This window comes from Eimeria acervulina, genomic scaffold (genome assembly GCF_000499425.1).
Source record: "Eimeria acervulina Houghton genomic scaffold, Eah_scaff53, whole genome shotgun sequence".
NCBI lineage: Eukaryota > Apicomplexa > Conoidasida > Eucoccidiorida > Eimeriidae > Eimeria > Eimeria acervulina.
In genome coordinates, this window is record NW_013549748.1 from 9,096 (window position 1) to 21,595 (window position 12,500).

The 12,500-nt window shown below is 52.0% G+C and overlaps 1 protein-coding gene across 1 annotated transcript; it reads left to right on the top strand.

The window, feature by feature from the left end:
• Positions 1–4,364: 4,364 nt before the first annotated feature.
• EAH_00010370 (hypothetical protein, conserved) lies at positions 4,365–11,118 on the top strand (the record flags this gene model as incomplete). The annotated part of the gene is made up of 7 exons (XM_013395137.1): positions 4,365–4,828; positions 6,086–6,548; positions 7,936–7,947; positions 8,068–8,117; positions 8,172–8,558; positions 8,931–10,271; positions 10,863–11,118. The coding sequence occupies 7 exons, from the start codon at positions 4,365–4,367 to the stop codon at positions 11,116–11,118; spliced, it is 2,973 nt and encodes a 990-aa protein (XP_013250591.1).
• Positions 11,119–12,500: the final 1,382 nt, after the last annotated feature.

The following is a 12,500-nucleotide window of genomic DNA, read 5'->3' on the forward strand; positions in this document are numbered from 1 at the left end:
ACGCCAAATACTTCGGCTTTTAGGGTCTGATAAAAAAGGAGACAAAAGAAAAGAGAAGAAGGAGAAGGAGATTTAAATAAAGATAAAGGGGACAGAGAGAGACAGATAAAGATATAAATATAAATATATATATATAATATATATATATATATATATATATGGTATATGCATATATATATATATATATAGGGAGATAGAAGAGACAAAAGGAGACTGATAGAAACGGAGACAGAAGATATACGAAGAAATAGAGACAGAGAGACAGATAAATAAAGAGACAAAATAAATAAAGAGAGACAGTAGAAGAGAGGTAGAAATAAACAAACGAACAAACAAACAAACAAACATAAAAAAGGAGACAGAGATAAAAAGAAAAAGAGAGGCAATTAAAAAAATAAACAAGAGAATAAACGGCATGCAAAAAGAAACAAATAGAGATAGAAAAGGAGACAGTAGAGAGAAGAGACAGCGATGAGGAGACAGAATAAATAGAAGAGACAGAGAGAGAGACAGAAAAGGAGACAGAAGTGAGAAGAGACAGCGATAAGGAGACAGCATATATAAAAGAGAAACAGAAAAGGAGACAGAAGAGGAGACAGTAGAGAGAAGAGACAGCGATGAGGAGACAGAATAAATAGAAGAGAAAGGAGACAGAAGAGAGAGGATAGAAAGATAAAAAGAAGGGGCTGATAGGACATAAAGAGACAACCAACAAAGAAAGAGACAAAAGGAGACAGAAGAAATCAAAAGAGACAGCAAAAGGAGGAAGCAGCAAAGGAGACATATAAATAAAGAGACAGATAAATGAAGAGACAGACAAAGAGAGAGAGACAAAGAAAGAGAGAGATATAAACAAAGGAAGCAGAAATAAAAAACAAAGAAGGAGACAGACAACGAAGGAGACAGACAAAGAAGGAGACAGAAAGAAAAAGCCAAGAGACAAATAAAGAGACAGCAAAAGAGAAGAAGACAAAAACAAACAAATTAAGAGACAGACAAACAAAGAGAAACACAAACCCTATAAACTATTGCTTCTTCTTACCCTTCCAGAAAGCCTTCTTCTCTGTCTCCTCTACCCCAGGGGGGCCCCCTGGGGGCCCCTCAGGGGGCCCCCCTGGGGCCCCCTTATCTTGGCTAACCTCCTGGGGGCCCCTAGGGGCCTCCCCAGGGGGCCCCTCAGGGGGCCCCTTAGGGGGCCCCTCAGGGGGGCCCTCAGGGGGCCCCTGAGGCATTTGTATGAATTCAGGAAGAGAGGAGACACCCTTAAGAAGGGGCTGTGTTTGTCTCTTTTTAATTTTTTGCTGTTTTGAGGGGCCCCCTAGTTTGGGTTTGCTGCATTTCAAGGAGACACTAGAGGTTGAGGGGGCCCCCTGGGGCCTCAGCTTCTTTGTCTTATTCATCTATTAAAGATATAATAATAGAAATATAGTTAAAGAAGATAAAGAGAGACAGTGGAGAGACAGAGAAGAGACAGAGATGATATAGAGAAGAGACAGAAAAGATATAGAAAGGAGACAGAAGAAGGAGACAAAGATAGAGACAAAGAAGAGACAGATATAGAGACAAAGAAGAGACAAAGGAGAGGCAAAGATAGAGACAGAGAAAGAAACAAAGAAAGCAACAAAGAAAGAGACAGAAGGAGACAGAAGGAGACAGAAGGAGACAGAAGGAGACAGAAGGAGACAGAAGGAGACAGGGGGAGACAGAAGGAGACAAAAGGAGACAAAAGGAGACAGAAGGAGACAGAAGGAGACAGAAAGAAGCGAGAAAAAGAGACAAAGGAGACAGCTCTGCTTATCTCTGTAAGTATAGAGGAAGGAGACAGTTAGCAGCAAACCTGTACAAACGATGCAGCAGAAAGCAAATAAAATAAAACAATTAAAATATAAAATATAATTAATAAATACATAAATATGAAAAAGAATATTAATAAGACCTGCAGGGGGCCCTCAACGCCTGGGGGCCCCCAAAGTCCCCACAGCACAGCCCCAACAGCAGCAGCAGCAGCAGCAGCAGCAGCAGCAACTGCAGCAGCAGCAGCAGCAGCAGCAAATGTAGTTTTTCATTAGTAAATATGAAATTTATATAGGATGTAGATTAAGTTAATGCATGTGTGGGGCTTTTGATGCCTCATTCAGCTGTACAGACACCCCAGAATGCATGCAGCAAACTGCTGCTGCTCCGGTTGCTGCTGCAGTGCCTCCTGCTGCTGTATCTCCTGCTGCTGCTGCTGTAGTCTCTGCTGCTGTATATCAGCAGCAGCAGCTAATCCAGCAGCATTTGCTGCTGCACTTGTTCTGCTGCAGCTGCTTATAAATAGGCTGCCTGAGCAGGAGTCTCTTTAGCTGCACTCAGCAACACAAATAATTATCTCTTGTATAACATTATAATAATATAATAAATAAATAAATATATATATATATTATATTATATTTATTACATATCTAATGCTGCTATGAATATAAATGTCTCTTCTATATTATATGCTGCTGAGAGTACAATATAGGTGTTGCTGCTGTCCTACAACCCGCTGCTTTTAATATTCGGTCCCCGCCTCTGCATACTGCAGCACCCCACAGCTAGCCGTAGCTAGCTGTAGCTAGCTGTAGCTAGCTGTAGCTAGCTGCAAGTACTGGCCGCTAGCAACAGCTAGCTAGGTGTAGCTAGCTAACTGATGCTACCTTTACCTGTCTAAGTGCAGCTAGCTGGAGCTAGCTGCAGGTAGCTAGCTGTAGCTTGCTGTGCTAAGTGCGGGTAACTAGCTAGCTGCAGGTGGCTAGCTGTAGCTAGCTGTAGTTAGCTAGCTGTAGCTAGCTGTAGGTAGCTAGTAGGGCAGCGGGCACCTTGCAGCAGCAGCAAGGCGCAGCAGCAGCAACAGCAGGTAGCTGCCCACTTGAAATGAATGCCAACGGGTTTGCTGCTACGCTGCTGCGGCAGCAGCAAGGCCCCTTGGGGGCAGCAAGGAGACAACAAGCAGCAGCAGCAGCAGCAGCAGCAGCAGAGTCCTGGGGTGTACGTACACCCCAGCCTGGGCCATCAAAAGACCTCCCTAAGCAAACGGAGAATGACTTTTTAGAGTTGTCTCCTTCTGTTGATTATGCTGCACTTCTTGCTGCAGCAGCAGCAGCTGCTGCTGCTGCTAGTACAGTTGCAGCTGCTGCTGCTGCAGCAGCAGCAGCTGTCTATACAGCTAATTAGCAAAGGTTTCCTCGAGCAGTCGCTGCACCAACACGGAGCAGCCCTTTGCTGCAGCGAGGATGGGCTCCCTATACACCCGAAGGCGGTGGAGACAGTCGCGCATTGCTGCAGCAACAGCAGCAGCACAAGCAGCACAAGCAGCAGCAAACCGTAAGAAACAGCGTTGGAAGCAGCAGCAGCAGCAGGAGAAAGCGGCGCATTACTGCAGCAGCAGCAACAGCAGCAGCAGCGGGGCCTAAAGGAGACAGCAGAATATAGAAAAGAGACAGCTGAGAATAAATAAAAGGAGACAGGGGACTCTCACTGAATGAAGCTTCTCGCAGCAGAGGAGACAGCAGCTGGCAGCAAACTTCTTGCTGTGCTGCTTCTTGCTGCAAGCAAGACAAAGCCTGCTCACATACACAACAGCAGCAGCAGCAGCAGCAGCAATAGCAGCGATGGCAGCTCGCATTAGTTGGCTGCCGTAGCAGCTTATACTACAGCCTGCCTGCAGCAGCAGCAGAACGAGCAGCAGTAGCAGCAGCAGCAGCAGTAGCAGCAGCAACTAAAACATACTAATTCTCGGCTGAGCTGTACAGCCACCTCAGTTCCCACGACTCCAAACCCTGCAGCAGCAGCAGCAGCAGCAGAAGTAAAGCCTTGCTGCAGCATTAGGTGAAGCCGGCCCCATCAAGTGCAGCAACAACAGCAGCAGCAGCTTCCAGTTGCTGCCGCTGCGTTTTGCAGCAACAGCAACGGCAGCAGCAGAAGAAGAAGCAGCAGCAACAGCAGACGGAGCAGCAACAGCAGCAGCATTACCTTTTCCTAGCGCACTAAGTACGCATAACCAGCCTGTAAGGGCCTCTGCTGCTGTTGCTGCTGCAGCAACAGCAGCAGCAGCAGCTCGCTGCGGATTCCTCATTTCTAGCAGCAGCTGCTGCACTGCAGCAGACTCTGCCGCTGCAGCAGAAGACCACCGACTAGAAAACAACCCGCTGCTGCTGCTGCTGCTGCTTGGCAGCGTGTTGCTGCTGTACATAAACTGCAGCAAGACACGCAACAGCACTCATCAGCGTATGCAGGCTCAGCAACAGCAGCAGCATCGGCAACAGCAGCAGAATTAAACCCCTGTTGCAGCAAACACAGACACAGCAGCAGCAGCAGCAGCAACAACAACGGACGGCGCTATGGGCCTGGCGAGCAGCAGGAGAGGAGACAATCGGCAGCAGCCGCAGCAGAGCGTTTTGCAGCCGCAGCTGCTGCAGCACGAGAGAAACAAAAGCTTCAAAGACCTGCAGCACAACAGCAGCAGCAGCAGCAAACAGCAGCAAACAATGCTGAGGTCGCTGAAGCAGCAGCAGCAACTTGAAAAGGCTGCTGCTCCGAAGACAACGACAGCCGCAGCAGCAGCTGCAGCAGCACAACTAGCAGCAGCAGCACTCCAAGCAGCAGCGGAAACAAGAGCCGAGACAGCAGCAGCAACAACAGCAGCAGCAGCAGCAGCAGCATACTGGCAGCTGGTCGTCCTGCTGCTGCAGCAGCAAGTGAGAGACATCGAGGCCCCTCAACTCGCTGAGTGTCTGCGGGAAGGTAAAATCCCCGGCCTGCAGCAGCAGCAGCAGCAGCATAGCAGCAGGAATACAGCTAGCTGGTTAGCTAGCTAGCTAGACAGACAGATAGCTAGCTAGCTAGCTAGCTAGGCAGACAGATAGATTGATAGACAGCTAGCTAGCTAGCTAGCTAGCTAGCTAGCGAGATGCCTCTGAAGCTTCGAAGGAAATCTGCAGTACCTACCCGGCGGCCCGTGCTGCTGCTGCTGCTGCCGTGGCTGCTGCTGCTGTCTTTGCTAGAGAGACATATTTGCTGCTGCTGCACGTAACGATTGCTGCTCCTATCCACCGACAGCCGCAGAGAGGAGACAGCCTGGCGGAGACCCAGGAAAGCGAGGCTCTGCAGCAGCAAGGGCACACATACACTACTTGCTGCTGCTGCCGCTATTGCTGCTGCTGCTGCTATTGCTGCTGCTGCTGCTATTGCTGCTGCTGCTGCTATTGCTGCTGCTGCTATTGCTGCTGCTGCTGCTGTTGCTGCTGCTGTGACTGCTGCTGGTGTTGTTGCTGCTGCTGCTGTTGCTGTTGCTGTTGCTGCTGTTGCTGCTGCCTGATCTAGCAGCAAGGAAGCAAAAGGAGACACTAAGCAGCAGGGCTTACAATGAGGTCTGCTGGGGCTTCAGCCCAGGTGTCTACGTCTTGCTGCAGCAGCACTACTGCTGCTGCTGCTGCCTGCAGCAGCAAACAACGCATGCACCCCCAGCAGAGTCGCCACACTCACATACACAAGCAGCAGCAGCACAAGCAACAGGAGTAGCAGCACAAGCAACAGTAGCACATGCAGTAGCAGCACAAGCAGCAGCACGACAGGCAACAGCAGCAGCAGCAGGACCAGCTGCAGCAGCAGCAAGACAAGCAGCAGCAGCAGCAGCAGCGTTGCGCACATCTCTGGAGGGCCGGGCGTGTGCCTCTGCTATTTGTCGCTGCTGCAGCACTGACATCAGCCACAGCAGTGCGAGGAAGCAAACCCAGAAGAGCCTGCAGCAGCAGCAACAGCAGCAGCAGCAACAGCAGCAGCAGGAACATACACAGCCGCAAACCCTAAACCCTCCATCCGGGGCCCCTAAGTAATAAACCCTAAAATAAGAAAATGCTGCAAGCCCCTAAACAATAAAAAGAAAACTCACAATCGGCGTGCTGCCAAGCTATCATTTGCTGCTGCTGCTGCTGCTGCTGCTGCTGCAGGTGCAGGCGTAGGCACCAGCAGCAGCTGCTGCAGCTTCTGCTGCAGCACTTGCAACACAGCAACCGCCGGAGCAGCAACAACAACTCTCGTTTGCTGCTTCTCCTGCATGGAGTTCAGCAGCAGCAGCACCTGCTGCGAGAGCACTGCTGCTGCAGCAGACAGCAGCAGCAGCACCCACGCCGCTGCAGCAACTGCTGCAGAGACTATCAGCTGCACCAAGCCCTGCAGCAAACAGCAGCAGCAGCAACAACAACACGCTGTGGAGACGCCGTAAGGCAAACCCCCAGAGGCTAAAGGAGCAGCAGCAGCAGCAGCAGCAACAGCAGCAACAGCCGGTAGATGAAGAGACAGTGCAGGAGGCAAACACCACAGACACAGCAGCAGCAGCAGCACCGGGAAAAGCAGCAGCAGCAGCACCGCGAGAAGCAGCAGCAAGAGCAGGAGCAGTACGAGGAGCCGCAGCAGCAAAAGAAGCAGCAGCAGCAGCAGCTCACGGAAGCAACATGCAGAGACAGCACAGGAGCAAGAGACGGGCGGCAGAGCAGCAGCACATGCTGCTGTCTTGCAGCGAAGCGGTAGGTAGACAAGAAGCTGCACATACACCCGAATGCAGCAAACATGTTGGCTGTTGCTGCTGCTGCCTCCCCAAGTGGTCGCAGCAGCAGCAACAGCAGCAAGAACAGCAGCAACCGCAGCAGCAGCAGCAGCAGCGCAGCCAGCCATTGCAGCATACCCCTGACAAGAAGCCAGCAGCAGCGCTGCTAAGGGCAGCTGCACTCTGCACTGTGTTGCTATTGCTGCTGCTGCAGCAGCAGCAGCAGCAGCAGCAGCCCAGGCACTCAGCACCAGCTGCAGCAGCGGATTGAAAGGAAGACGTATCCTCGGAAGCACAAAAGCTGCAGATACACCCCAATTGCTGCTGTGGGGGCTTCTGTAGCGTGTGGGGCTTCTTAGGGTTGCTGGCTGCTGCTGCTGCTTCTGCTGCTTCTGCTGCTGTTGCTGCTGCTGAAACGGCTCCAGGTAGGCACCAGCAGCTGCTGCAGCGCATGAAGGAGCAGCAGCAAGAAGCAAAAGCGGAGATGTGACGACCGCAGCAGCAGCAGTAGCAGCAGCAGCAGCAGCAGCAGCAAACAGAGTGTAAGACTGCCCACTAGGGGAACAGCAGCAGCAGCAGTTGCTGCTGCTGCTGATGTTGCTGCTGCTAGATAGAAAGAGATATATACATACCAACATACGCACACATGCATGCATATATTCATACGCACTTAAAAACTAGGGTTTAGGGTTTAGGGTTTAGGGTTTAGGGTTTGGGGTTAATACTGCACTCACTGTAAAGGCAGCAGCTCCTAAAGAGAAGAGAAAGTAAGAAAAGCAAAACGGAGAGACAGGAAGACGAAGAGCGACAACCTGCGGTGTATAGACGGCACCCCTCAAACCCTAAACCCTAAGCCATAAGCCCTAAACCTTAAACCCTCGATTCCCCGGTCTAAACCCTAGCAGCAGAAACCCTATGCTCTCGAGTGAAGTATTGCTGCTGCATGCCTCAGAGGAGAAGCAAAACATTGCAGGAAGCATCTAGCTAGAGCCTAGGGTTAGGGTTTAGGGTTTAGGGTTTAGGGTTTGCTGCAAAGGAGGGTTTAGGGTTTAGGGTTGCTTACCGAAGCAAAGGAGAAGACCGTAGACGGCTACAGCTTCAAAGATGGGGCCGGCGCACCAGCGGAGGTGTGGGGCTGTATACGCCATCATGAGGGTTTAGGGTTTAGGGTTTAGGGTTTAGGGTTTAGGGTTTGAGAGGCGGCGCACGCAACGGCCGCAGGCAGGCGACTGGCAGCTGCCCATGAAGGCCTCAGAGGGCCCCAGTGCCGGAGGAGAGCATAGGTTTTAGAGCATAGGGCTTAGGTTTTAGGGTTTAGAGTTTAGGGTTTAGGGTTTAGGGTTTAGGGTTTAGGGGGGTGTCTACAGGAAGCCAAGAAGGTGAGGGGTTTGAGGGTCTGCCTGCTGCAGCTATTCTCAGCAGGAATAGATTAAATATTGCTTATGCTAAAGAAGTGTTTAGGGTTTAGGGTTTAGGGTTTAGGGTTTAGGGTGTATTAGGGCTTGCGTGCATGCGCCGGTTCCGGGGCTGCATGCGGCACAGCGATCAGGTGTTATTGAGGGTTTAGGGTTTAGGGTTTAGGGTTTAGGGTTTCTTTTTTTAGGAGAATGAATACCCGCAGACGAGCTCATGCTGCGCTTCCTGCTAGCGATGAAGCTCGTAGCGGGCTTGCAGCAGCAGCAGCAGAAACAGCTGCTGCTGCTGCAGCACCATCTGCAGCAGCAGCAGCAACAGCACAAAGTGCGAATAAAGCTGCTGCTCCCTGCAGAGGGTATAGGTCTTCTCTCTCTATGTGTGCTGCTGCTGCTGCACTGTTGGTGCTACACGCCACCAGCAGCAGCAGCAGCAACAGCAGCAGCAGCAGGAGGACGCTGTCGGAGTTGGGGGAGCAGCAGCAGCTGCAGGAGCAGCAGCAGCAACAGCAGCAGCTATGCAGCTTTTCAATATCACCTCTAGCGGCTGCTGTTGCTGCACCTATACTAACTGTACTGTATGTAATAGCTGCGTATACACCCCAATGCTGTTGCATTCTCTTGCAGCTGCTGCTGTCTCGAGGGGACAGCTGCAGCGGCAGCAGCTGCAAAGCCAACAGCAGCTCCAGCTGCAGCAGGAGCAGCAGCTCAATCAGCAGCAGGAGCAGCAGCACCTGCAGCAGCAGAACCAGCCGCAGCTGCTTGAGGGTATGCAGCAGCAGCAACATCACCAGCAAGGGTGGTATCAGCAGGAACAGCAGCAGGAGCAGCAGAAGAATGCGCAGCAGCTGGAGGCTGCTGCTGCTGCAGCTGCTGCAGCGGCTTATTGAAGAGGGTCCCTTCTCTCCTCGGGTTTTGCTGCTGCGTCTTCTGTCTCTGTCTTTCTACAGCCTGCTGCTGGTGGGGTTGTTGTATTTATTGCTGCCGCCGCTGCGCTGCTCCGGAGCAGTAGCAGCAGGAGCAGCAGCTGCGGGAGCAGCAGCAGCAGAGGCAGCAGCAGCAGAAATAGCTGCAACAGGTGCAGCAGGTGCAGCAGGAGCAGCAGAGGCAGCAGAAGCAACAGGAGCAGCAGAAGCAGCTGCAGCGGGGGGATCCATGAGGCTTCGATGTCTGTTGCTGCTGCTGGGCCTTCCGGTGTCTTGGGAGGGTGCTGCTGCTGCTGCTGCTGCTGCTGCTGTTCAGTCGCTGCGCTTCTTGCTGCTGCTTTACGGTGTATCTATCTGTGCTGCAGCAGGGCATACCTCTTTCTCCGCAGCACTTAAAGCAGCAGCAGCAGCGCTAGCAGCAGTTGGTAGAGCAACAGCAGCAGCTGTTGCAGCAACTACCGCTGCAGCAGCAAAGACCTGCCGCAGCCTACTCCCCCTGAGCGATACAGCAGCAGCAGAACCAGCTACTGCAGCAGCACACGCAGCAGCAGCAGCAGCACCCGCAGCAGCAGCAGCAGCACCCGCAGCAGCACCCGCAGCAGCAAAACATGTGAATATAACTGAGAGGCTTTGGTGTCTTGCTGCTGCACCCTTTCTAGAGGAGTTTGTATTTAGGGGCGTGTTGCTGCTGCTGTTTGCTGCTGCTGGCTGCAGCAGCAGCAAGTGCGTTGTTGCTGCTGCTGTTCTTTTCTCTGTTGCACACTGCCACCCGGGGGCCCTGAAGGCAGCAGCAGCAACTCTTGCAATAACCACTGCAGCAACAGCAAATACACATGAAAAGCCTGCTGCTGCTGCTGCTGCTGATGCTGCGTACGTTCAACAGCAGCAGCATCAAAATCAGCAGCAACTGGAAGGGGGCCCCTCTCAAAAGAAGCAGCAGCTTCAGGGGCAGCAGGTGCAGCAGCGCCAGGTACAGCAGGAGCAGCAGTTGCAGCCGCAGTGCGCGGACTGCAGCAGCATCTGCTGCAGCAACAGCAGCAGCAGCAGCTTGAGGGCTCAGGAAGTCGAGGCAGCAAATTCTTTGCTGCTGCTGCTGGAAGCCCGCGAGTGGCGTGTAGACAGTGCAGCAGCAAAGATTTCTCTGCTGCAGCTGCTGCAGCAGCAGCTGCAGCAGCTGCTGCAGCATCATCTGCCGCAGCTGGTTTACACATTTGCCTTCGGTTTTATTGCGGTGTATGTACACCTAAAAAGCCGCTCCTTTTTGCAGCTTCTCCCTTTGCAGGAGCAACAGCTGCTGCTGCTGCAGCAGCAGCAGCAACAACAACAACAGCTGCAGCAGCTGCAGCAGCAGCAGCCGTTTGCAGTGTACGGAGCAAATCTTTTTATAGCTGTGGGGCTGCATGCAGTTTGTAATTGGGGGGGGGTCCCTTGGAGCCCGCAGTTAAGAGCAGCAACTTTGCTGCAGCAGCCTTTAGGTTTGCTGCTGCATCTGCTGCAGCTCCTTGGGGTTTGCTGCGGCTTAATAGAAGTCTTCTTAATGTAAAACAAACAAAAGAAATAAAATTTGTCTTGCTCCTAACGGAGACACTTGTACACCCCAACGAACGCAGCAAAAAGGAGACAGCTGCTGCAGCAACAGCCGCAACCACACAACTGCAGCAACAGCAGCAAGCAGACAACTGCAGCAACAGCAGCAAGCAGACAATTGCAGCAATAGCAACAAACAGACAACTGCAGCAAGGAGACAGATATGTTTCGTCATAGCCATAGGATAGAGCAGAGACACCTTAAAAGTACTGTTTGGTAGGCTGTCTCGCTGCTGCTGCTGCTGCTGCTGGTGAGAGCAGCAGCAACAGCAGCAACAGCAGCAGCAAAAAACATTGATTCGAGTGGATGGAAGCACTGCTGCTGCTGCAGCGGCAGCAGTTTTGCTGCTGCGGTTCCCATCTCTTACAGAGCCAAAGACGCAGCAGCAGCAGCCGCAGCCGCAGCAGCAGCCGCAACTGCTGCTGCAGCTGCTGCGGTTGCCTCTGCAGGGAGACTGCTGCTGCAGACTTCGCAACAGCAGTCTGTGCTGCTGCTGCTGCGGGTGGCAGCAGCAGCAGCAGCAGCAGCAGCAGCAAAGTCACTGAACAAGCGTTTCACCACGGTGCAGCTGCAACCCTCCCCGCAGCAGCAGCAGCTGCAGCTGCTGTTGCTGCTGCTGCACTAGCGAGAAGGGTTTTGGGGTGTATATACACCAACCTCAGAGAGGCTCTGAAGCTTCATCTGCAATGACAGCAACAGCAGCAGCAGCAGCAACGGTAGCAGCAGCAGCAAGACAAGCGAACGCACAGATGTTGCTGCTGCTGCTGCAGAGAAGCAGCAAGGAGACAGCTGTCTCTCCTTAATAAGAAAGGAGACAACAAGAGACAGCAGAGCCTCCTGCTGCATTTATTAAAGCAGCATTAACGCGCGTACACTGTACAAACCCCTGCTTATATTTAGCCAAACCCTAAACCCTAAACCCTAAACCCTCGATATAAACAGTGAAGGGTTACGCAAGACCCCCTGAAGCCCTAGGCCTCGCCTCTAAACCCTAAACCCTAAACCCTATCTCATAAACCCTAAACATTAAACCCTCGTTCGAACCCTACACCGTAGCTCGGTAAACCCTAAACCCTTGCGCACCAAACCCTAAACCCTAGCTCAAACCCTAAACCCTAAACCCTCGTTCAAACTCTCCTACAACCGCGTTTAAACCCTAATAACCCTAAACCCTAAGTGCTTTTGTTAGGGTGTAGGGGTAGAAAGGCAAGAGATAAAGAAAGAGAGAGGAGACAGTTGCTGCTGCTGCAGCTGTCTCTTCTCTCACGCTGCTGTCTGTCTCCTTTTCAGGTGTCTCCTCACTTCCAGGGCCCCACATTGCCATATAAAAATTTGTCTCTCTGCTTCTCCCCAGACGGCATTGCTGCAGCAAACAAAGACGCGCAGGTACTCTGTTGCTGCTGTTGCTGCTGCTGCTGCAAGTGCAGCTGCTGGTAATGCTGGTGGTGCTAGTGGTGCTGCTGCTGCTGCTGTTGCAGGTACTACGACTAGGCCTAGCTAGCTAGCTAGCTGGTTAGCTATAGCTAGCTATCTATATAGTTAGCTACCTAGCGATCTAGCCACAGCTAGCAAGCTATGGCTATCCAGCTACAGCTAGCTAGCTATAAGCAGCTAGCTAGCTAGCTAGCTATCAATCTATATGTACCTAGCAATGTATATGTAGCTATCTATCTATATGTAGCTAGCTAGCTAGCTAGCTAGGTCTATGTAAGTATAGATAACTTAACTTACCCTGTCTAGCTAGATCTGCAGGAGAGACAAGCCCCCCGAATTTTGCTGTCTCTAAGACATCCGCCTGCATCATCATCTGAGGCCACGGCGCTCTCTTTGCTTCTGCTGCTGAGTCCCACACCAACCGCTCAAACTCTAGCTTGCTGCGCAGCACCGAGCGGTCGCTGCAGCAGCAAATAAAGCAAATATAGCAGCAGCAGCAGCAGCAGCAGCAGTAGCAGTAGCACCAAATATACCAGCAGCACCAGCAGCAGCAGCAGGAAATAACAGTACGAA